The sequence below is a fragment of the Scardinius erythrophthalmus genome (assembly GCF_964197995.2).
Source record: "Scardinius erythrophthalmus genome assembly, chromosome: 5".
NCBI lineage: Eukaryota > Metazoa > Chordata > Actinopteri > Cypriniformes > Leuciscidae > Scardinius > Scardinius erythrophthalmus.
This window is the reverse complement of record NC_138225.1, coordinates 51,191,005-51,214,703: the sequence shown is the minus strand read 5'-3', so window position 1 is coordinate 51,214,703 and position 23,699 is coordinate 51,191,005. Positions and strand designations below refer to the sequence as shown.

General features: G+C 38.5%; 2 protein-coding genes across 2 annotated transcripts; one reads left to right on the top strand and one right to left on the bottom strand.

The window, feature by feature from the left end:
- Nucleotides 1-4,626: 4,626 nt before the first annotated feature.
- Nucleotides 4,627-5,613, bottom strand: her7 (hairy and enhancer of split related-7; the record flags this gene model as incomplete). Its single annotated transcript, XM_081364805.1, has 3 exons — nucleotides 4,627-5,088; nucleotides 5,365-5,460; nucleotides 5,569-5,613. 3 exons carry the CDS (start codon nucleotides 5,611-5,613, stop codon nucleotides 4,627-4,629), a joined length of 603 nt encoding a protein of 200 aa, XP_081220931.1.
- A 13,926-nt stretch (nucleotides 5,614-19,539) lies between these two features.
- Nucleotides 19,540-21,943, top strand: her1 (hairy-related 1). Its single transcript, XM_081365433.1, has 4 exons — nucleotides 19,540-19,655; nucleotides 19,787-19,882; nucleotides 19,967-20,054; nucleotides 20,834-21,943. The coding sequence occupies exons 1-4, from the start codon at nucleotides 19,614-19,616 to the stop codon at nucleotides 21,616-21,618; spliced, it is 1,011 nt and encodes a 336-aa protein (XP_081221559.1). The 5' UTR covers nucleotides 19,540-19,613; the 3' UTR covers nucleotides 21,619-21,943.
- Nucleotides 21,944-23,699: the final 1,756 nt, after the last annotated feature.

The following is a 23,699-nucleotide window of genomic DNA, read 5'->3' as shown; positions in this document are numbered from 1 at the left end:
CATGTCACAGTGGGGACCTAAATAGAGGTCACCATGGGTAAACAAGCTTATAAATCATACAGAATGAGTTTTTTTGGAAATGTAAAAATGCAGAAAGTTTTCTGGGATAGGTAGGTTTAGGGGTAGGGTTAGTGTGAGGAGATAGAATATACAGTCTGTACAGTATAAAACCATTAAGTCTATGGAGAGTCCCCACAAAGATAGTAAACCGTGTGTGTGTGGCGTGGACGCGATTGAACAGTGGACACATAAAAACATACTCCGTCATTATACAGGACGACATTCAAACTGTAAGTGTTAACTTATATTTGTGTACAGTCGCAATAAAACACAACATTGTGCTTTTGTAAAATAATTTCAAGCAATCCACCCCCCGAAAGGTGCTCATTTTAAAATTAAACTAAAATGCTCATGGCTGCACGGGCATTCATAACGGTGCGCATCCACGGCGAGGAACGAGCAGAACAGAGTGAACGTTTTTCAGTTAATTCTTACTTCCATAGGAATTCATTTGAAAAGCTCGCTCAACCACTATCAATGTCAGTGCGGACGAGCATATTTTACTTTCGTTTTTAAGTTGGCGATTCAAAAGCCCCCAGCGGTGTCACACATCGATTAACCAGTGGTAAAATATTCTCAACGTCACAAACCTAGTATATTTTTATGTAGATACAATAGGCCTACCTGATTTTGAACACAAGAGGACAGTATAGCCCTATGTATGACTTGACTTTTATGGGACTAAATAGTACAATTACTATTTTTAAACTTATAAATAATTATTAAATTGAAAAAAAAAAAGAATAAAATGGGTTTAGTTGTGATATTTGTATACTTTTATATAGAAATAAATGTTTTTTAATTACATGTTTAGAAGATGAGGCTTTTAGTTTCCTTTTTGTACATTACTTTAGTCCCTCACTATAGCAAAACCGTTTGAGATGTTTAATATCCGTTCACAATTTAGCATCTTTAATGTATTTTCATCATTTTGAAAAAGTTTGGTGTGAATAAAATAAACCAGTTAGGAAGAGTAGATAAAAACTCAGAGTCTGAAATATCCAAAAAATCCACATTCAAACCAAAATATCTGACTTCCTTTTGCTCTGAGCTAATAACTGTAAATTAGAAAGTTGTCTGACTCGATGAGACCAATATATATACTGATTTTTGGAACTGTTGGTAAAACTAACCCCCCCACTTTTGTCAAAAGCATGTTGAAAGTGACACACTTCCTTCTGCCAGTTGGTGGCGCTATAACTTTGGCTCACAATAGTTACATCCATCTGATCGGCCTCTTACCACGAACACACTGGTGAAGTTTCATGAAGATCAGTTAATGTATGCAGAAGTTATACCACTTCGTGTTTCTCTTTTCTCGCCATCATTTCGTTTCCTCGCCACGGCCAAACCGTTCGAGATATCAAAAATCCGTCCGCAATTTAGAATCCTCAATGTCTTGACTTAATGCACACCGAGTTTGGTGGGGATTGGATGAATTCTCTAGGAGAAGTACTTCGCATTCCACAGCAAGCGTTTTCCAAACAACCCATAATAGCCGACTTCCTGTTGGGCTGGCGTAAAACTTGACTGGGGGAAAGTTGTTCGGCCCGATGAGATCTATATGTGTACCGAGTTTCATATTAATTCATGCAAGCGTGTTTGATCTATGGACCAAGTTTTGGGACCCCTTTCAAGGGGGCGCTGTTGAGCCCCCCTGCCACGCCCGGGTACCAGCTTCAGCCCGTCCCTGATGGCAGGGGGTTCTGACTTGTGTGCAAAGTTTCAAGAGTTTTTGAGCATGTTAAGGGCCCCAAAAGCCCCTGAAACCTTGATTAACAATATAAAAGCAATAGTCAAATCCCCCCTCCCCTCACACACACAGAGACACAGAGAGAGGGAGAGAAAATTCTTCCGAAAATCCACATTGAAACCAAAATATCTCTCTTCCTGTTGGTCGGAGATAGATCATGTAAATTAGAAAGTTGTCCGTCTTGATGAGAACAATACACATACCAAGTTTTGTTATTCTAGGAAAAACTAAGCCCCCATTTTTGACTAAAGGTGGCGCTACTGAGCCATTCCACCACGCCCGTTTCTGAAACTTTGCACATGTCTACGGGCTAATAAATGTGATGTGTCTGTTGAGTTACATGCAATTTCAAGTATGTTAAGAGTCTCAAAAGCATCAAAAAATAATATTAAAGTTTGATGCGTTGCCACGGCAACAGTATCTAAGATATCAATAATCTTTTCACAGGTTTACATCTGCCGTGTGTCTATATTGTACACATAAAGTTTGAAGCAAATCGGGTAAAAATAAGACACTGATTTCAAAGCATTTTGAAAGTGATGTACTTCCTGCTGCCTGTTGGTGGCGCTATAACTTTGACTCACAATAGTCACATCCATGTGATCGGCCTCTTACCACGAACACACTGCTGAAGTTTCATCAAGATCAGTTAATGTATGCAGAAGTTATAACACACTTCCTGTTTCATTTTTTCGCCATAAATTTGTTTCCTCGCCACGGCCAAACCGTTCGAGATATCAAAAATCCGTCCGCAATTTAGCATCCTCAATGTCTTGACTTCATGCACACCGAGTTTGGAGGCGAATCGATGAATTCCCTAGGAGGAGTACATTAAATTCCACAGCATGCGTTTCCAAACAACGCTAAATAGCCAACTTCCTGTTTGGCTGGCGTAAAACTTAGAGCACGAAAGTTGTTCGGCCCGATGAGATCTATATGTGTACCGAGTTTCATATTATTACATGCAAGCGTGTTTGATTTATGGACACGTGTTTGGATCCCGTTCCAGGGGGCGCTGTCGAGCCCCCCTGCCACGCCCGGGTACCAGCTTCAGTCCGGCCCTGATGGCCGCGGGTTCTGACGTGTGTGCAAAATTTCAAGAGTTTTCGAGCATGTTAAGGGCCCCAAAAGTGCCCGAAAGGTTGACAAAATAATAATAATAATAATAATAATAATAATAATAATCCTACCGGAAACAATAGGGCCTTCGCCCTTTCAGGGCTTGGGCCCTAATAAATGTTTCAAATCATCATATTAGAATGATTTCTGAAGGATCATGTGACACTGAAGACACTAATGAGGCTGACAATTAGATTACATTTAATCATACATTCAAATAGCCTACTTCTTTAATTTGTAATCACAACGTTACTGTTTTACTGTATTTTTGATCATGCAGCAACAAAAAAATGTATTAGGCTACTCCAAACTTTTAACCGTTACTGTAACATTTTCAAAATGAATCGCAGATTAAGAGCACATTAAAACAGCGGGGTTTTTATATATTTATTTTTGGGAAACAAGCCGTTATGTATTTATTGCGAAACAGCCGTCTGAACTGTTTAATGACTGGAGGAAAATAAAAACCCTAACAGCCTAAAAGCGTGAAGCGTGGGAAAGACATCTGACCTTCATTCCCTGGCCACAATAAGGTTTATTGTGTAAAGAAATTCACGCTTCTCTGGTTCAAACGGATGGAAATGCGCGTGCCAGTCGTTGAGTCGTGTGGGCTTCACACTTGCGAGACAAAATCCTGAGCCCAAGACGTGTTAAACCAGGTTCACTTCAGCCTTTTGTCCAGTCATTAGCATCTCTCAGATGTCTAGGAGTCTTTCCCAGCCTTTAAACACCAGTTTAGTAGAATAAACTAACACAAGAGCGGTAAAGAAGAGTTTTAATCATCAATTTCTCTTCGCGTGCTGCTCATAAGAAGCCTTCTTCTCATTATAGACTATGTTCGTGCATATTTTTTAAAACGCACAACAATAGTCCATTTGATACATCTGTGATTTGAGACAAACTGAAGCCCATAACTAGATTAAAAAATGATCCAAAGTCGTGGGCCAGACTGTGCGCGCACACACACACACTCTTTATACGGCAAGTCAATAGGCTACTACAGCAAATCTTTGTTTATGCGGATGTCTCCGTCAAGGTGCCAAGGCACGTGGCGCCCTTTCGCACTGTTTCTTCATTATCTGAGCAGACAAACGAGCAGAGGAAGCAGAGGTGTGTGAACAGAAGTCTTGTGGAAGTGTGCCAGATATTCGCCTCAAACATTCACACTCGCGCGACCATGTGGTCGCGCGCATTTCAAAGGCTTTGATGATCAAAGCGCACTTTATGTCCGGCGCGTGCAGACAGCGATCATTAAAGCTGCGCATGACATCAACAATTAATATTATTTAGAAGAAAAAACAACTGATTCACTTTAAAATTTTAATGATGGAATGTATTTGCTTCAATCTCCAAAATATACACCTATAAATCTGAGCATAAAATGGAATGTCATCATGAATAAATAAATGTGCAAAATTGATAAATACATACATCTGTTATGTATTACAAATGATCATACACCCAGTACAGATCATGCAAAGAAAAAAAAAATCTGTGTAAAAAATATATTGCCATGTTTATCATACACTATTTACACATTTCCAATGAGATGTCAGATGATAAAATCAATACACAACATTTAATTTTTTGGAAATAAACATGTCTCTCTGCAGCCTATTTCAGAAGAGATGAACCATGTCTGATTATTACACAAGCCCACTGTTTTTGAGTCCATGTCTCAGCCTCGATCTCTCTCAAGGCCAGGGTCTCCAGACCGTCTGACTGACCGCTGCTTGTTGCTGAGAGTCGGGCCGGCCCGTCGCACGCTGTGTGTTTGAGTGTGTGCTTCTGGATGGAAACCTGTTAGAGTCTGGCACAATGTTCCTGCAAGCGGATGGGAGTCTTTGTTTGCAAACAGAGTTCTGCTGCCGTGCGTGTGAATCTGGAGCCTGCGTTCTGGAGGACCTCTGGACTCTGACGCAGGGTTGAGACAGACGGTGACACATCGTCTCTGAGACAGAAGCTTCCAGTCCGCGGGAATCACCTTCATCCGTCAGGAAACGGGCCGCTTTCTGAAGACATGAAGAAAAGCCGTCCACGAACTGGTGTTTCTCTCCTCCTTCCACGTCTTTCTTGGCCTGAGTGACAGAGTTTTGCAGAAACAGGACGGTGTATTCCAGGATCTCTGCTTTCTCTAGTCTTCTTTGAGAAGGACTCTGAAAATGAAAGAGGAGAATTTAGACCAACTCTTAGAGAACTCTTATCATAGGCAAATAAAGGTTCTGTATTGACATTGATGGTTCCATAAAGAACCTTTACCATTCGTGGAATCTTTCCAGTGCACAAAAGGTTCTTTATAGTGGAAAATGGTTATTTGAAGAACTGTATACTGAAAATGGTTCTTCTATATGGCATTGTGGTGAAAACTCCTTTTTGGAAGCTTTGTTAATAAGAGTGTATAAGCTTATTATGTTGAGAGATGCTGTTCTTACATTGTGCTCAGGGCCTTGCAGAAGAAGAGTTCTCAGGTTCTCCAGACTCCGATTCATTCTTTCTCTTCTCCGTCTTTCTACCTGAGGCTTCAACAGCTGCAGAAAACATTGAGACTAGTGTCAGTGGACAGGTCGGGGTTTACAAGGTTATGCCAGGCTGCAATGTTAGAGTTTTGAGATTCATGCACAGAAATAAATATTTACCTTTCTGTCCATTTTAATGGTCTCAGTCTCTCCAAGGATTTTCATTACACGAGTGCTCCAAACAATGGTTTATATCAGTGATGATCCAGTAAAGATCCGAGGTGTCTTCAGTGAGGTATGCTGGGTAAAGATCTCTCCTCGAGCGCGCAGACAGTGAGTTGCAGGTCTGAAACTGAGCTCAGGTATTTATAGGCTTCCAGGCGCGCGTGGCCACAAACCACGCCCACTATCTGTCACAGACTGAACGTGAACGCGCAATGCTCTCGTGCAGTTTGTTCCTAGCTAAAAGAAAACTCTCAAAAAGATATAGGCTATATTATTAAAAGTTATTGTAATGTTGAAGATCATACCTATAAGCTGTAGCCGTTTAATATTAATCACGGACATGGCTGAAGTCGAAAGCATTAGAGTAGGCTATCGCGTTCTGGGTACAGTCTTACAGATTTATTACAAATAGCTACTTATTTTTTACCTATTACTGTAGTTAGCTAACATATAATCTCCACTGAATTGGTTGAAGACATTCAGGCCGATTTTCGATGAAAAGCACTGATGGCACACGCTCACTGACACCTAGACTTCCGTGGGCACGTGCGCGCATGAGGAAACACCCTCAGTAAATATGCATATCAATAGCGCTGCACGCGCCGCTGGTGACACAGACGCTATTATAATAATAAAAAGCTCTCTTTTAATGTCAAGAGTCTTGTGTGCTTCGGCTTGGTTTCGAATTGTGCATATTTTGAACGTTTTCGCATAATTGTACCACATAATTAATGCAGCAAAAACAAAAAAATATAGCCTTTAAAAATCTTTAAGCCTGCATGGGTTGCAGACAGTGATGTTATGAAGCGTCCCCAAAGTTGCATAAAACAACAGAAACAACTTCATTATAAACAATTCTTAAATATAAAATGCATTATCAGCATGTTCATAATTATCTGAATAGCATAAGGCTGCCGAGGCTGAGTCCAGTCCAGTTATGTTGGTTCCTTATTGACGCACGGCAGGATTGCTTTTATAAGGCTTCAAACGTGCCTTGTTTAAGCTACATTTAAAGTCGCAATTATCCATTTTATAAAAAATAAATAAATTACATTTAGCAAGAATAGCTTCAGGCTATAAAGGAACAGGGGGACTGCTGTGCGTAATAATAAATGAGCGCGTGCCAATTCACGCTTTGTGGATTTGTTTTGCTCAAAAAAGGCACAAAGTCGCAGTAGCCTAAACATCTGGGTACAATAAAATGTGTAAAATCTTCAGGGGGGAGCAAGGTGACGTGTGTTCACACTTCTTTATAATTCGGTAGGGCGCGTGCCGCGTGCCAACTTCACGCCTGTGAACAATGCGCGCGCGTGGACTGCAGCATCCACGTGTGCATAAGAAAGCGCGCGTGAGCATTATTCATTGCACTGAAATCACTATGTTAATAGACTCTTGTTCATTAATGTTCGGGAGATAGCGTACATCCTTTCTTAGCGCAAAAAGCAATCAAAGCTTTAGAGATCGAGCTAATGTTAGATCTGTAATACGAAGACAGCACGTGTCTAGTTCTCGTGGAAATACGACTGTTTGTTCACTGGATACGCTTCGCTAAAATATGCCTAAAGGTCATAATATCCCACAAAGCGAAAGATGGAGAGGAATCTGACAAATGTGATCATATCTCCACTATTTTGAGTGCTTAATCTCCAGGTAGCAGAAAGTTCCTGACCTGATGCACCGCTCATATTAGTCAAAACACGCATGGAAGTGATAAAAATGGAGACTATATGTGAACGCTGGCTGTGTTATAATGTTTATCGAAGAGTAGCGTGGGAACGTCTCTGTTCAGTGATAGCTAAAATCCCGACAGGTAATAAACCAGGACTGAGGTGTGAGTCCATGTTCCTAGGTGAGGTGTAAGCTGTTCGTGTTACTGCGAGAGCGTGGCTAAAACGCGTTCCCATCATAACACTCTTCAAATTATTGCCTGTTGGCGAATTTTAAATATTTACACAATTTCGTGCCCTTTGCGCAAGTTTAGTATTCTCAGTTTAGGCGATACAGCACTGCCGTGCATATTGTGAGTTTCTGTTTTTGGTACAGCCCGTTTGGGGAAAAAATCTCTCTGTACAAGTTCTTGGGGTTCAAGAGTGGCCACTATTGACGCTAGCAAACCGACCCATCATTTTTTCTTTTATTTGAATAGGCTTTTCTGCCTTTATTACTGCGTGAAAATGAATAATTTCTCACTGTTGTTTACCGTTCTATTCTTTTTTGCTCAATATATATTAAAATAATATAGGTATAGACCAATTATGCTAATATCCCCAGAGAGGCCGTCTGGTCTCTCCTGCGCCTTTCTCATTCTCATGCGCGCAAACACACCAACCCTCACGCGCTTTAATGGCCCTGCGCGTGCCAGTTGCTTTAATCTCGGCCTTTTGAGTGCAAATGTTTAATGGGTGTCGCTAAGTAAATTAAGAACAAAGAGAGGCAGAACAATATTTAGAAACTCTAGCCTATAGACAGTCTCATATCATCAAAAAATATCAAAAATATCTAAAAAAAAAATCATCCCAATAACTTCTGTAGGCTATACACAAGATCACATCACCATGGTCTGATGGAAGGCAATCTATAAACGGCTGATCACAAACATTGCCAAGGTGAAGAAAGTGAAGAGTGTATGTGAACGCAGACTGCTCTGTGTTCTCGTGTTTATTGGAGAGAAGCGTGGGAACCATCTCTGCGCTCGGCTAATAATGTACAAATTCTGACAGGTAATAAAAAAGAGCTGAGGTGTGTGAGCAGTGCGTGTTACTCGGAGAGAGTGCTTAATAGCTGGTTCCCATCATAACACTCTTCCTATTCTCTGTAGGGTATTGTCGAGATTTAAATGTTTACACAAGCGCGCAAAATAAAGTTTTTTAAAATATTGTTGTGTGATATCCCATGACAGAAAAACTTGATGTTGTCTTTTACAACAGAAATTATAGCGTTAACCTATGTTGTTGTTCCAAAAAATAAAAAAAGTTCAATGTTCAAATTTATAATTTTATGAAAATCATTAAACCAAACCAGAATAAATCAAACCAACAAGTTTGACAACACACCCGAGCATGGGTTCGCCCGTGCACGAGCATGGTAAGTTTGCACTGCACAAAAGTTATGGAAGCCCATTTCAGCCATTAAAGAAAAAAAAGTCATAATTATGTCATACTCAGTCATAATTATGAGCAGAAAATGTGAAATTATGATATAATGTCATATGAGAGAAAAAAAGTTTAAAATTCGATAATAAAACTCCATAAAAATACATTATTTCGACTTTTCATGACTTTCCAAAGCATTATTTTTTTCTTATTAAATGGGCTTCCATACTAAACAGACTGGTGGAGCAATTTATAAATCTATAAATATGTATAATTGTATACCAGCAGGGGGCGAAGGCAACGGGTCGTTTGTCCAAAACAGGTTCATCGACACACGTTTGGTGTTAACAAAATGTGTCAACGGACCCATAAGAATAGAAGCACGCAGAGAAGGACATGTGCCCTGTTTTAATACAGTTTCCCACGGGAACTGCTGCATAGCACTCAGTAAAACCGGGCCTGAAAATATAACACACAAGGGGGAAAAGTAAATCACTAAAATAGGTTATTCATCATTAGTAGGCTAAATAATTTTTTGATATTTTTAAAAGTATCTTTACACATAGCCTACACACATGTAACCACACATTATAAAGAAGGCTTATTTGCTATCAGTTTTTTGTGCCTTTGACTATTCAGATAAAGCGTATGAACCACACTGGTGGGGTTTTCAAATATGACTTTGATCTGTTAACAAACATACCCAGTCACAGCTTTTTTTGTGTATGTGTGTTGGAGTTAGGGTTCCTTATTGCTTTTTTGTTGTTAAATCTGTAATTGTCAAAAAAATGACCAGTTTTCTGGGGCTCAACCACTCAAATTCACATCTCAGCAAGTTCTTAATATGCTAAATATAAACCTTTAAACTGGTAACTGGTCCCTTATTATACCCATTTTCTTTTCATTTTTTTAACAGAAGGTATAAGTGAGACCAGTTGAGGATATTTCTCTCCTCTTCTCCACTAAGCAAGAAGAGATATTCAGTTTGGTCCATAGTTTTCAAATATTACTTTGGTTTAAGCATACACATGCCCAGTCACAAACAATATCCCATGACTTCATATCACATTTTCCTTTTAACATTGTGAAGGGCTCAATACTGTCACATAAAATAAGTTCTTTTACACCAGCAGAGAGAAACCGCCAATCAACTACATCAAAATTATAATAGACTATATGAAGATATCATAGTACAGCATCACCAGAAAAGTTGGGATATTTTGTAAAATGCAATAAAATCAAGAATCTGTCATTTGTTAATTCTCTTGAACCTTTAACAAACGCATAAAGAAAATATTTCCAATATTTTCACTGACCCATTTCATTGTATTTTGTAAATATAAGCACATTTTGATTTTGATGGCTGGAACACACTCCAAAAGAGTTGGACAGAGGCAAAATAAAAGTGAAAAGATTATAGAATATCCAAGTTAACATGTTTTTTAACAGTTCAATGAGCCGGTGAACTTGTAATAGTGAGAGTATCGTGATTGAGTGTAAGAGGAGATTCTCAGTCTTTGCAAGGAAAGGTCATCACGGCTCACTACTCTGGGCCAAATATCATGAGAGAATTGTCAAACAATTCAAAAATCACATTTCTCAATGCAAGATTGCAAAGTATTTAGGTCTTTCATATCATACATTATAATGTGAAAAGATTCAGGGAATCCAGAGAAATCTCAGTCCTGCAAGGCAGGGAACCTCTGTTGAATGTGCGTGACCTTTGACCCCTCAGACAGCACTGCATGATAAACCATCATGTTACAGTATTAAATACAGACACGTGCTCAGGAGAACTCTGGAGAACACTGAACTCAGTCCGCCTCTCGAATCTCTGTTACTCAAGGAGAAACTATACATCAGTTCAATGCAGAGATGCTGGAGAGTTCTCTGAGCCCGAGCTCATCTCAGATGATCCAAAACATCTGCTGGACATCTGGTCTGATGAGTGCATGTTTCAGACAGTTTTTGGGGAAATGGAGATCAAGTTCCAGTCTCAAAGACGAAAGGGATCATGCAGACTTCATCAGCGACAGGGAAGCAAACATCTGTCCTGAGTGGAGGAGCATCAGTGGAAACGCCACGAGTGACTCGCATGTGTGTGAAGGAAACACTGATGTGGAGGAGTATATCGGGATTGTACAGAGACATAAACTGACATCAAGATGACATCTTTCCTGGGAAGCAAGACAAAGCCAGGCCCCATTCTGCACTGGTTTCGTACACCGCACAGTGGACGACTGCAGTCCAGATCTGTGTCTTACTGACAACGAAAAGGAGAATCAGAGAGTGTGTGCAGTGACGAACACAGATGTTGAGCAGAGGTCTTCTATCAGACAAGATCCTCTTTGCAAAACTGCAACAATTATATCCTCAGTTCCCAAATAATTAAACAGTGTAATTAAAAGAAAAGGTGATATGACACAGTGGGAAACATGCCTCTATCCCAACTCTTCATGTGTTGTGGCCATCAAATCAAAATGTGCTTATATTTACAAAATGCAGTTAAGTTGGTCAGTACAAAACACTGGAAATCTTTTCTTTGTACTTTTGTCAGTTAAACAAAACTTTAACAGATTCTTGATTTAATTGCATTTTACAATATGTTTAAACTTTTCTGGAAATGGGGTTGTATTTAATCAGATCAATATTCAGCTATTACTTATTATACGGTTAATAATGTTCTTTAAAGCACTATTAAAACTTTCCATTCATGGTTCTTCTGCACCAAAAAGGTTTCTGCTGCATCCGAAGAACCCTAATCTGGAACTGTTTCAAACCATTTTTATTAAAAGAGATAGATAGATACTGTAAAAAAAAAGGACTAATATAATTTTAGTGGGGTGTGTCAAGCTAATAGCATTGCTTTTGGGTCTTTACTTTCTTCTATCACAGTCAAAGATTTGTATTAGCAATTTTATTTAAAAAAATGATTGACTATTTGAAATAAGTTTCAAGCAGGCTCACGCTCTAGTGGAAACGTTACTGCATTCAGCATAATAAGAAAAGTGCAGGATCAATTCCCAGGCATTAAAATATTCAAATTAAAATAGGCCTATAGGTTTCACAGACAAGATTTAAGCAGTCTCAGACTAAAATACATGTTTGAGCTTTTTTAACTGAAAGCATCTGTAGTGAAACATCATATTTTTTTCTTTTTTTTCTTTTGCTTAGTATCTATTAAAATAATTTAGGCAGGCCTAGACCTATGCTAATATCCCCAGAGAGGCCGTCTGGTCTCACCTGCACCTTTCTCATGCGCGCAAACACACCAACCCTCAGAAAGCAACATATCATTTCCTTTTACCTTTTACTTATTTGTAAGTGTAATAAGATATAGCACCAAACCAATCAAGCCATCTTGCAAGCACACTTGGAAGTTTCCTGAAGCCCCCTAGTGGGCCGTGTTAACACACAGGCATTAAGATGTTACTAGACCTCAAGCCAGATGATCCACGAATGCATGAAATATCTCTTCTACTAAAAGGTCCCTCTGCTGCTGTGTGTGTGCATCTGCTCAGTGTCCAGCCGAAGCCTAATGAGCGCAACGATGGGTCAAGTTCATTGTGCGAACCAAATGCTGTGGGGTAAATTGAGCCAGCGTTTTAGCGTTTAAATCTCTGAAGTAGCTGGTATAATTTCTATGCAATATTATGCAACTGGTTTACTTCAACATATGTTGTTGTTGTTTTAGTTTATTTGATAGGGACAGTGTACAAGTACACCAAATCCTTCTCTGATGAGAAGCAGAAGATGCTTTTCACCATTATCATATACATCTTTCCACCTGTAGTCCCTAATGGCCTAACATGCTCGACATGCCAAAAAGCTATGCCAAGAATCTTTTGACTAAAATGTTTATTAATTTCAGTGACATTTATTTATTCGTTCTAACTCAGTTTTTACTTAATTTGAACAAACTCTCTGTCTGTTTTTGGAAAGGTTGCAACTTTGGTGGTCAACATATTGTTTCAGAAATGCATAATTTAAAGATATTCAGTTGATTTTATATTTGTTATAGCTTTAAGAAAGGGAATGCATATTTGTAAAAGGAATTTTGACTATTAAATTAGTTTTCAAAATAGGTAAATTATCTGTAAAATTTCACATGAGTTTGAATCAGATTCATTTACTAGATGGTGCAACTTATCCACTGACTCAACTTACCCCTAACTTGGGGCAAATTGACCCACAGGAACACTTTTGAGATGCATTTGTCATAGATGCATTCTGAACATTTAAAATGATAGGAAACATCCTGAATTTAGGCTACTTTACTTTAATTGTATCTGCCACAATTTCCCTTAGCCTATCTTGTTGACTCACACTGAAAAAAATGATTCGTTGAATTTAATCAATTTATTTATTTATCGTAAGTGGTTGCACACAATTGATTTTAGCTACATTTAAACAAATGCATTAAGTTGAACTAAAATTGATCATCATTTTTTAAATTAAATTCAACAAATCATCTTACCCCACTCTCCCCTACACTCAAAAAAATGCTGGGTTGTTTCTGTAAACAAATTGTTGGGTTGATTGTGCTGGGTCAAAAAGTTGGGCTGTTTGGGGTACTGTAAACACATAATTAGGTTGATCATGCTGGGTCAAATGAGTTGTAAGGGGGTCATTCACAAATAAACCGCTGGTTGGGTTATTTTGACCCAGCAACTGGTTACTTTTTTCATTCTTTGCGGAACTTTCTGGATTCTTCACTTCTGACTCGAGGAGCACGCCACTCGGAGCAGGCAGCTGTTTTATGGTAAGTTAATATGAATGTTTACCTATATTTTTTAATAAGTTGTGGTGGTAGCCAAGGCCGTAACCAGGGTTTGAAAATTAGTGAGGTCCGGGGTGAGGTGCAGGGCCGGATTAAGAATTCAGAGGCCCCTGGCCACAATCAATGTCTTATGCCCCCCTTAGGTAGGCCAAATGTATAGTTTGTCCAAGGACATTTTAATTTTGCATTAAGAGTTTTAGTTTACTGACTTAAAAGGAACTTTGTTGTACTATGCTGGAGTAAAGTTCATAAATGATCGATCTTTCCCATAGGATTTTGTAAAACTATGTTGGGTAAACCTCTGTCCCTCTAGGGGGGTTCGGGGGCATGCTCCCCCGTAAGAAAATTTTGTACATTTTAAGGTTAAATGCATCAATCTGGTGCTCTTTGAGAGCTCAAAATTAAGAGCTTCAACGGGCTTCAACCCATGAACTGTGCACAAAGAAAAAACATTGACTTGTACCTGGACATTAAAGGGGGCTCAAACATATTTTTTAGTTATGATATGGAGTTTCAGTCTACATTACATTATAACTGGTGTTTTAGTATGCCAAACAATTAGTATAATAATAATATAATAATGATTTAGATAATTATTCCTATGACTTAAAATCCATATAGCCTATAATGAAAATGAATATTTCAAAAGTATACTTTACATTACACTATAGGAAAATTACAATACTTTTGTCCTAATGTCTTCACTTGCAAGAAATAAACTCTTTGATCGCGTGAGCAAAGTGCGCACTTTTCTTTAAATCACGCAGCACAAACATAATGCCTATAGGATACTTAAATTCTTGTGCTGTTTTATAAAAGCACAAAACCATATCACGGTTTCGATATTAGTTCGTTGGCAAAATATAACGCTAGAGACCTTTATGTTAGGCTATACATTTTACATCTCATGTGTATTGGGAAAAGGGAGAAGAGCGAGTTCGGCAAAAGGCGGATTCGAACTCGAGTCGAACGCTTCAAAAGCTACCGAGTTTCAAGCACCTCACGCACGCCCAACGACCCATGCCACTGTAGCTATTTAGTAGAAGGTGTCTTTTTTTTTGCTCCATTATCGGAAATGTAAAAGAAAAAAAAAGTTCATTGGCACTTTTTGGTCATTTCATGAATTACAAATTGACATCAACTATATGTTGTTGCATCATGCTTGTAGTTTCTTTTGCGCTTTATTTACAAATTATAATAAAGTGACATAAAGCGCTCTGCCGCATTTTTTATAGTCTATGCTTACAACACGCTCTCAAGCCCCGTTCACTGATCTACCTTCTCGCAGCGACATAAATTGCAAACACACATATGACGCGGTTTAAACGGCTAATTAATCATTCAGAGAGCTTGACATTTTATTTTTGAATATAAAAAAATGACCGAGGTCCAGACCTCGGTGACCTCATAGCTGGCTACGGCCATGGTGGTAGCAGCAAGCTAATTTCACTGTTCAACATACAGTCTTTGATATGGAAGTGTGAGGGGTAACTATTTATTTCTGTGAAACATTAAATAGCCACAGCTAGCCGGTTAGAATTTTTTTGACAAAATGCCACGTTAAATCCTTAGTTGAAATTAAACCAGCTATATCAGCAGCCTTTTTGAAATATGCAGTTTAAATTCTAAATTCATCATGTAATTATCGTAGGCCTATTCATTGGACGTTGCGTATTTAAAAGTGAGATAAGCTTTTGAAATCCATACGCGCACTTTCCTCACAGGGCTCGCACGTAAAATCAGCGGCAAATGAGTCTCTTATGTAGGTTAGCTAGTGAGTTGTGAGTGAAAAGTCTGCTGGCGTAGTTTTAGAAATACTCGTCAGAAGAAGTGACTGAGGTAAGTTCCAGCACAATCTGCGTGTGTCTTCTGTACTGTCTCGAACCATCGTTTCTGCCAAAAAAGGCTTTCAAGAGCTTGATATAGCCTAGTTTTTATTATGTAGGATATGACTTGCAATCTTTATAAACAGCGACTGAGGAAAGGAGAAATAAATGGACAGGCGTCAGTTTTGAGAAGAAAAGTAAACCCGTTTAGTTGAACGAATGATCGTCAATATTTAAAACTTAAAAAATGCAAACTTACGATAGCCTACCCGAAGTATTTTATTGTGTGTAACATCTAAACGAGGCGATCATCAGCGCCAGTTAGGAGATTAACGAGCAGCTTTGTGGGTTTGTGAGTTTTAACGTTAAAGACACTATCAACATTACAGTAATATTTTACTTTTAATAAAGTAGTCTAATGTTTTATTTGAATGCCTTAATGTTGATAATATTTGTCCAAATTACTCTTTTATTACTATTACTATAATTCAGTTTGCAAATACTGAATACACATTTTGTTTGTTTTTCACATTTGGTCATTTAATGTTTGCAATATTTTAATTGCATATTCAATAATAAATTGATACTTCCACAAAAAAAAATTAACTTGCATGTCAGTTTTATTGCAACACTCTAAGTGATTGTCTGGGAAGCAGACTCACTCTGTCAGTTTAAAACGCATATCTTTTACCTGGCATTCATATAGAACATTATACATTTCTATTATTCAAATTAGTTAAATGATTATTAGGCTGCATAGGTCAGCCGGAACCGGGGACACTTTCCTATAACACCTGATGTACTCATTATTTAATAAGAAGAATGGCATCTATGCTAATTTTTGTCTTTCTGTTCATTCTAAAGTTTACTGAAGTCAGCCGGATCCAGGCCGTATCCAGATCAGAAGGTGGACCTGCGCCTGGACCCATCCATGACGCATCCCTGATGTGCCAGCCTCATCAGCCCTGTGAAGGCCTCATCGACACGACTGATCCTCAACAAACTCGTCTCCATACCGGTGTGATGACTCCGACTTCCAACCAGATGGAACTGGATAAATATTCTGAATTTTCTTATTCAATCTGACCTCTGACCTGTAATGCTGCCTGAATCATAATCATACACTGTTCGCTCGATGGCCAGGGGAGAACTGAGCGACTGAGCCTGGTTTCTCCCAAGGTTTTTTTCTCCATTCTGTCTCCTGATGGAGTTTTGGTTCCTTGCCACTGTTGCCTTGGCTTTTGGCTTGCTTAGTTGGGGACATTTAATATTCAACAATATTATTGATTTGCCTTAAGGTGGACAATGACGCAATTTTTCATCTAGAAACAAACTTTGTTGTATTATTTTCGTGTTACAGTATTACTGTGAAGCTGCTTTGATACAATATGTATTGTAAAAAGTGCTATATAATTAAAGATGACTCTACTTGACTTGTGAGGACCAACATGGTTGAATATTTACAAAATGGGATGACTGGTGAATTGCTGCACATTCTGTGCCTCAGGGATGAAATGAGGGGGACATGTCAGACCTTTGACATTGATTAACATTTGTATTCAGTAACGAAAAGTATTAAAGAAATGTATAAAATTAAAAAAAAATTAAATAAGATTGAAATCACATATACTGTGGCCTCTCTGGTTTATTGTATTACAGAGATAATAATTATTTTACATTCGTAATATAACAAATATTTGTTACTAATTTTATTAAGGCAATGAGACAAGAAATAACCCAGCACAAGACTTAACCCAGCAAGAGGGTTAATTTCACCCACTGGTTGAGTCAAATGAATGACCCAGAAATATGGGTTAAATGGTAAAACCCAGCACTTGGGTCAAACCAACCCAGCGCGTGTTCTGTCCAATAGTGACCCAGCGGTGTGGTTAAGGTTGGGTTATTTTTTAACCCAGCAGTTTTTAGAGTGTATCTTTTATCACTGATTAATCCCTTAGATTGAGCAATTGCCATAATCATTTATTTAATAAAATCCAGAAATGTTTAATTTTCATGTTTAGGCCATTTTGGTGAAACCAATTTCTCAACTCCTGGATACTGGCGAAATTTCGACCAAGTTCAACACACATGCAAATCTGGTGTTTAAGATGTATCCCACATTTTCTAAAAAAAAAAAAAAAAAAAAAAAATGTCCAGGCCTTTCAGTCGTGTTTACTGTGTGTTCAGCGGGCGCGTGCTCACACATGCTGGAAAGCGTGTGTGAATCACACCTCAGTGCAACAGGCGCTCAAGTGCCGAGCGCTTCCACGTGCCCATCTGCTCTCTCCAGCAGTGCGAACTCTTACATTTGACTAATTGCTCGACGGTCGGTCATCAGACAGCAGGGACGCATATCAGTAACCAACAGCTGAATCCCAATGCTTTTGCACTGAACAAGATGATTCTACTAAATTACTCAAACACTTTGCATCTTCCATACAAAGCAACTTCAACGTCCGATTTCCGTAAAAAGAACAATCGAGGCGAGAGAAAGTTTCACATACAGGATTTCCTCATCTCGGACCCTTGGCATTCATAAAGCCAATTATCACAGTAACTTTTGGAAATCCAGTAGCTTAGACATTTTCTTTGGTAAATGCTGAGTTTTGTCACTCTTAAATTATCGATTGGTTTTAGTTTATGATTAAATTGCAATGAAAAGCGCGCGACCGTTTGTCCATGGACCTCACGCCATATTCACTGTTAAAGAGACGTGTTAAAAGAATCATAATGCTAATGGAATTATGAGCGAGGTGTGTATGATGCCACCACTTTACTTGACCAAACAGTAAACTTTCCCACGGGATTTTCCATAAGGTTAGACTTAGGCATGGGGTCAAAAAGTGAAGCAACACATGGCCAGAAATAATTTTAGTGACCTATATTGTCAATTTAGGAAGAGCAACATATTCCTTTGACGTTAGCCTTTTCATTGGTGCGCATGTGAATGAAACCAAGTGGCGTTTTGCAACATCTAATCTCCTATTTGCCAGCATTTATTGTGTAGACTTTCGAATTATGAATTATTGTTTCTTTGTTTTAAATGACACGCGTGTCATTTAAAACAAAGAAACAATAATTCATAATTCGAAAGTAAAAAAAAAAAGAGCAGAAACTCAAATAGGCCTATTGGCATGAGCTAAAGATGGCATTTAAAAGTTGTGCTTGAACATCTACTTTAATATTTTATGCAGATAAAATCGCACATTACAAGTTCAGCTCAACTATGTTTCCTATATTTGGTGTTTGCTCGTTTCTGCAGATCGACATGAGCCCGCTTCAGGTGCGAAGGCCATTAATGCACGAAGATGTTGAGCATAATGAAATTCTACGCGCCTCTGAAAGGTTGAGTATTCTAGTCTGGCGCTGTTGGTGTGAGTGTGTTCGTTTTTACACATGTGTAGTGCCATAATATTCTGTTCCCACGAGAAAAACTGAAGTCTCCCATCGCACTTGCACGGCTTTGGTTTTACGAAAATCAAAACATTTTGGTGATAAATTAATCAAAGACCAACATTAGCTATCAATAGGCTACTGAACAAAATATGTGTAGGCTATTATATCATTTCAAGCTAGAAAATAGTTGACAGCTTAACGTGAATTATATTAATAGCATACGCGATTTTTCATAATAAAAGACCATTTTGCTTTTGAACATTAGGCTAAACATTAAATTGTTACGGGGGGAAATAAGTAGGTTTGGTTTTGGTTGGTCAGAGGTCGTGAACTTTAACGGGAGGAGCGTGTTGGTAAATTGAGTGTCAAGAAGATTGTATTCAAAATGCACTGCAATTGGGCTCTGTATTGACTTATTGGCGCAATAAAATGAACAAACTAGCCCATAAAAGCATAAGCGTTCTATTATGATTGGTTATTCTAAGCAAACTTCTAATGGCATTTAAGATATGTGCAGTTTTCATTACCATGCGTTTATATTCACATTAAATTATTATATTCAGATAGGCACTATTCGTAAAACTAGCTTGGCAAGTGATGGGAAACTTCAGTTTTTCTCGCTTAATATCTGCTGCTACAATTGTTCTTTGATTTAACCTAATCGATTTATAGTTTCTTATCTAGGAATATATTAAAAGTGTAATTGATAACAGCAGAAAGCCATAAGGGGGGCAAGACCATACGGTCACGCGTCATTGACACCTCGTCACCACCAATGACAAGCCAGCATCCCCAATAAAGGCCAAGGTTCGCGAGGACTTTTTTCACAGTAGAAGAATTTTCTCAAGCAACACAGAAACACGGGAATATACGATTGCTGGTTTATTTCATAATCTTCGACAGAGCATGGTTACTCCAAAAATGGCAAGTCGACGACCAACCAAAAGAGTGAGTATTTCTTTCTTATGTCATAATATAGTGAGGAGTTTTTTTCTTTTCCTTTTTTTAAATTAAGGTAAAAATGGATTTACGTTTTCAATATATGACTAAATTAAATATCTGTTTTGTGCTCCGTCTAGATCTTGAAACCGGTTATCGAGAAGAAACGGAGAGACCGGATTAACCAGCGTTTAGATGAACTGCGAACGCTTCTCCTGGATAACACTCTAGACACGGTAAGAAAGGAAATCCGGTTTTTAATATTAACATGAGCACTAGAATGTTTCAACAACATAATGCGTTTACATTCACTTTTACAGCGACTTCAAAACCCCAAACTGGAGAAGGCTGAAATTCTGGAGTTAACCGTTGAATACATTAGGACAAAAGCTGCGAGAATTAGTCAAGGTAAGACTTCTGTCTATACTTTATTAATTGAAGAGTAAACGTATAGCCATATTTTATATCTTAAAATGATGCTATTGACCTTATTTTTGTGTAGGCTACATCTCTAGATTAAAGGGATAGTTCGCCCAAAAATGAAAATTCTGTCAAGTTGTTCCAAACCTGTATGAGTTTCTTTCTTGTGTTGAACACAAAAGAAGATATTTTGAAAAATGTTGGTAATCAAACAGTTGACTTGACACAACAAAAAATACTATGGAAGTCAATGGTTAGTACCAATATTATTTAGAATATCTTGTGTTCAGCAGAAGAAAGAAATTCACACAAGTTTGGAACGACTTTAGGGTGAGTAAATGATGGCAGAATTTTCATTTTTTGGCTGAACTTTTGGCTTTCATTTTTTTCCCTTTAAGTGCTGATTTGATATTTGCGTTTCCTCTTGAGTGTGATGTTTCTAATTGATTTTATGTCTCTGTCTCCTCCCCCCCTCCCTATTTATCTTCTCTTTCTCAATCATCTAACCCCAAAATAACTTACCTCACACTCTGACTTTCCATTCTGGCAATCAATAAACCAAAACCATTTACTCCTAAATGTTCCTTTAACTTTGCTTTAAATTCTCGATTTCTCAAACGTTCCTTTGAATGAACCTTCAATAACAACCATAAATCAATTCTGTCTCATCTAAACACTCTATTAACCCCTTCCTCTTCTTACTTTTGCACTTTTCCCCTCCCTTTTTTTCCTCTTTTGAACACCTTTAACTCCACGCCCCACCTCAGGCGACTCTAGCAAAGACCCAGACCCACACGATGCTAGCGCTCCGACTCTGCTCTCGTCGAGACCCCGTGTGCGTTTCGCCTCAGTCCCCGAGCCCATCAACGCCCAGACACAGATGCCTTCCAATCCAATCTACAAAGCCGGCTTTAAGGAGTGCGTCTCCCGCCTGGCCAGCTTCATCGACTGTGTGGATCCTTCTCAGCGGGACGGCTTCGTTCAAGGCCTGTGTCACCACCTCGACTCCTACAGCAACACTCTCCCCCAAAGCAGGGTTTCCAGCAGCCAAGCGTCCCATCATCATCATCCGTGGATCCCCAATGCAGAGCTGACGTGCAGATCGGACGTCCCAATGAGAGCCAACACCGAGCCCTTTTCCTACACCAATAGTTTGTATCCCACATCTTATATGCTCCACCACGCTCATCCCACAGGACAGCCCTTAACACATCCCTACCTTTCCCCTCCGTACTCCATCTCTCCTCCACCTTCTCCTTGTTACTCGAGCAGCTCTCCTCCTTTCTCCAGCTCTCCCACATACGTCTCCATACCCTGCCATTTCTCTTTCCCTCCCACCATCTCACCACTCTCCAGCGACTCTTCATCATCATCATCGTCATCATCCTCTTGGAGTCTCCCAACCCCTGTAGTCCCAGGTCCTCATCTTCAGGTCTCTGTGGGATCCCCAACTCCAGTGCGTCCCACCGGCTCCGTTCCCTCCAGCCAACCCCGGACTCTGAGGCGAGCTCTGTTCCACAACCAGACACACGCTCTGTGGAGACCCTGGTGAGCAGAACTCAAACACTTAGAGACTTAAAGCTCAGCAGTTCAACACGAGCGACATCTTCCCATCAGAGTTCCCGGGCTTCACATGGAAAAGACTTCTTGGTCTCACATGTAGAGGTGAAGGTGAGAGAAACATTAGGAGCTCTGTGACGACTGTTCATGGATGTGCTTCCCCATTCCCACTGTCACATTCCTTTGTTCTGCATACTATTTTCCTACCTAAAATTCTTTATTTTGTACAAATTGTGTAAATATATTTATTTTGTCCCTATTGTACATTGTATAAATTAATCGTGCTTTTTTCACTTATTAAATCTATATAATTTTGTTAATTTGTATGACTCCTCTTTATACACACACTCTATCTATTTACAAAAACGTCCTCTTCTTTTTTTTTCTTGGGTCATAATGTCAACAATACATTTATGAACAAAGACAAATTGCAATCTGCTGGTCAAAAACACTGTTCCCATTTATGAGGTGACCAGATTTCTGGGGGTTATTTTCAGTGATCAAAATGCAAGTGAAATCTCATTTATTATCTATGAATTATAAACAGGGATTTTTAATTTGTATGTTATGGGATCTATATAGGCAACTGTTATTATAATATTTATGATTATGTTTGCTGGTCAGACTGGCCTATGGTTTCACCAAAAATCACTATGAAAACAGATTGAAACATTCTGTTATTATAACAAATTTATAACTTAGCAAAAACACATTGCAAAAATAAATATGAGAACATAATACTGCATTTAACATATTTTGTAAACATTTTCTGATTGTATTTGATATTTTCACAAACTGTGAATATACTCTATGGCCTATATAATTACACTTTTTTCTGCACATGTAATTGTCGCACGTCTAATTGGTTGATTTTTTGTGTGTGTGTGTGTGTGTGTGTGTGTGTGCAAAACAACCGCACATACAGTCCAGGCCCTGTTATATAGTGCATGCAAAAAGTATTACTTTAATTACACATTAGTTAGAATGTAACTGACTACCTCGAAACCGATATTTGTCTCTTTGATAATTGACTATAACAGTGCTTGCTAAAGTCTCGTCGAAAGTCCGTCATGGTTCGTAAATCTCTTTATTTACAGAATTGGATAGATAGAGGAATTTACTTTTTATCTAAGCTTTTAGATCAGTCAGCTCAGTTGCTTTCTTATGAAAATGTTAATGAATAAATGGACATTTCTTATTAAATAGCCTATAGAGAATATTATTCTGTGATTAAAGCATCCCACAGATCGATTGATGTTAATAAGATATGTTGCCCCTTAAAGTTTTAAAGGTGTTTTTAATATTAATCTAATAAAGACAAACCATATGCAAATTGATAAGATAACACATTTGCTGAGTATTTTCTCCTTAAAACTAAAGTGAAAACGCAGTTTGTAATCGATGGTGTTTCTTACGTCGAGAAATACTACGTAACCAATCAGATCAACGTTCAGGCAGGCTTTAGCATATCATTAACTATGACCGCTCTGAAGCAGTGGAGTCAAGAGAAAGCCAGGTTATCCCGATGTATTTTTCTGTTGATATGAAAAATCAGGTAGATATAGCAACATATAGCGGGGGAATTATGTAGATATTACGATGTTATGATGAACTATATTCCTTGAGTTGTTCAAAGCGTTTGTAAGGATGCTGATTTTAAGAAGCTGGCTACGATGGTTTGTGTAACATTAATAACACATTATAAGCTGTTTGATAGCATAGTCAAGCAAAAGGCTAATAATATTAATTACCGTTATGTGTCCGACGTTGTCGAGAGATACATAAAATGCATTACCATTCTGAGACATCGACTAGTAGACGATGAGTGATTGGAGGCGGGGCTCATTTGCATATTCATGACTCTGTGTATATTAAATGAAGCAAGGATTGAGCTACATTCTGAATAAAACGTTTAACTAGGCTATGTCATTTTGGTGATCAAAGAGTTTTAAGGGATACAATTATTGACTACAATTGAACCCATACTTCATTTAGCCTAAATGGGGTGGACATTAACAGTAAAAAGTTAGAAGTTCTTCATAATATTTATGTTCGTAATTAGCTATACTTTAT

Excerpts from the sequence above, each read along its gene's own strand:
- her1 (XM_081365433.1), top strand. The coding sequence starts at position 19,614 with ATGGTTACTCCAAAAATGGCAAGTCGACGACCAACCAAAAGA. Across the intron at positions 19,656-19,786 it reads GTCGACGACCAACCAAAAGA|ATCTTGAAACCGGTTATCGA; the intron begins GTGAGTATTTCT and ends TGCTCCGTCTAG. Across the intron at positions 20,055-20,833 it reads AGCTGCGAGAATTAGTCAAG|GCGACTCTAGCAAAGACCCA; the intron begins GTAAGACTTCTG and ends GCCCCACCTCAG.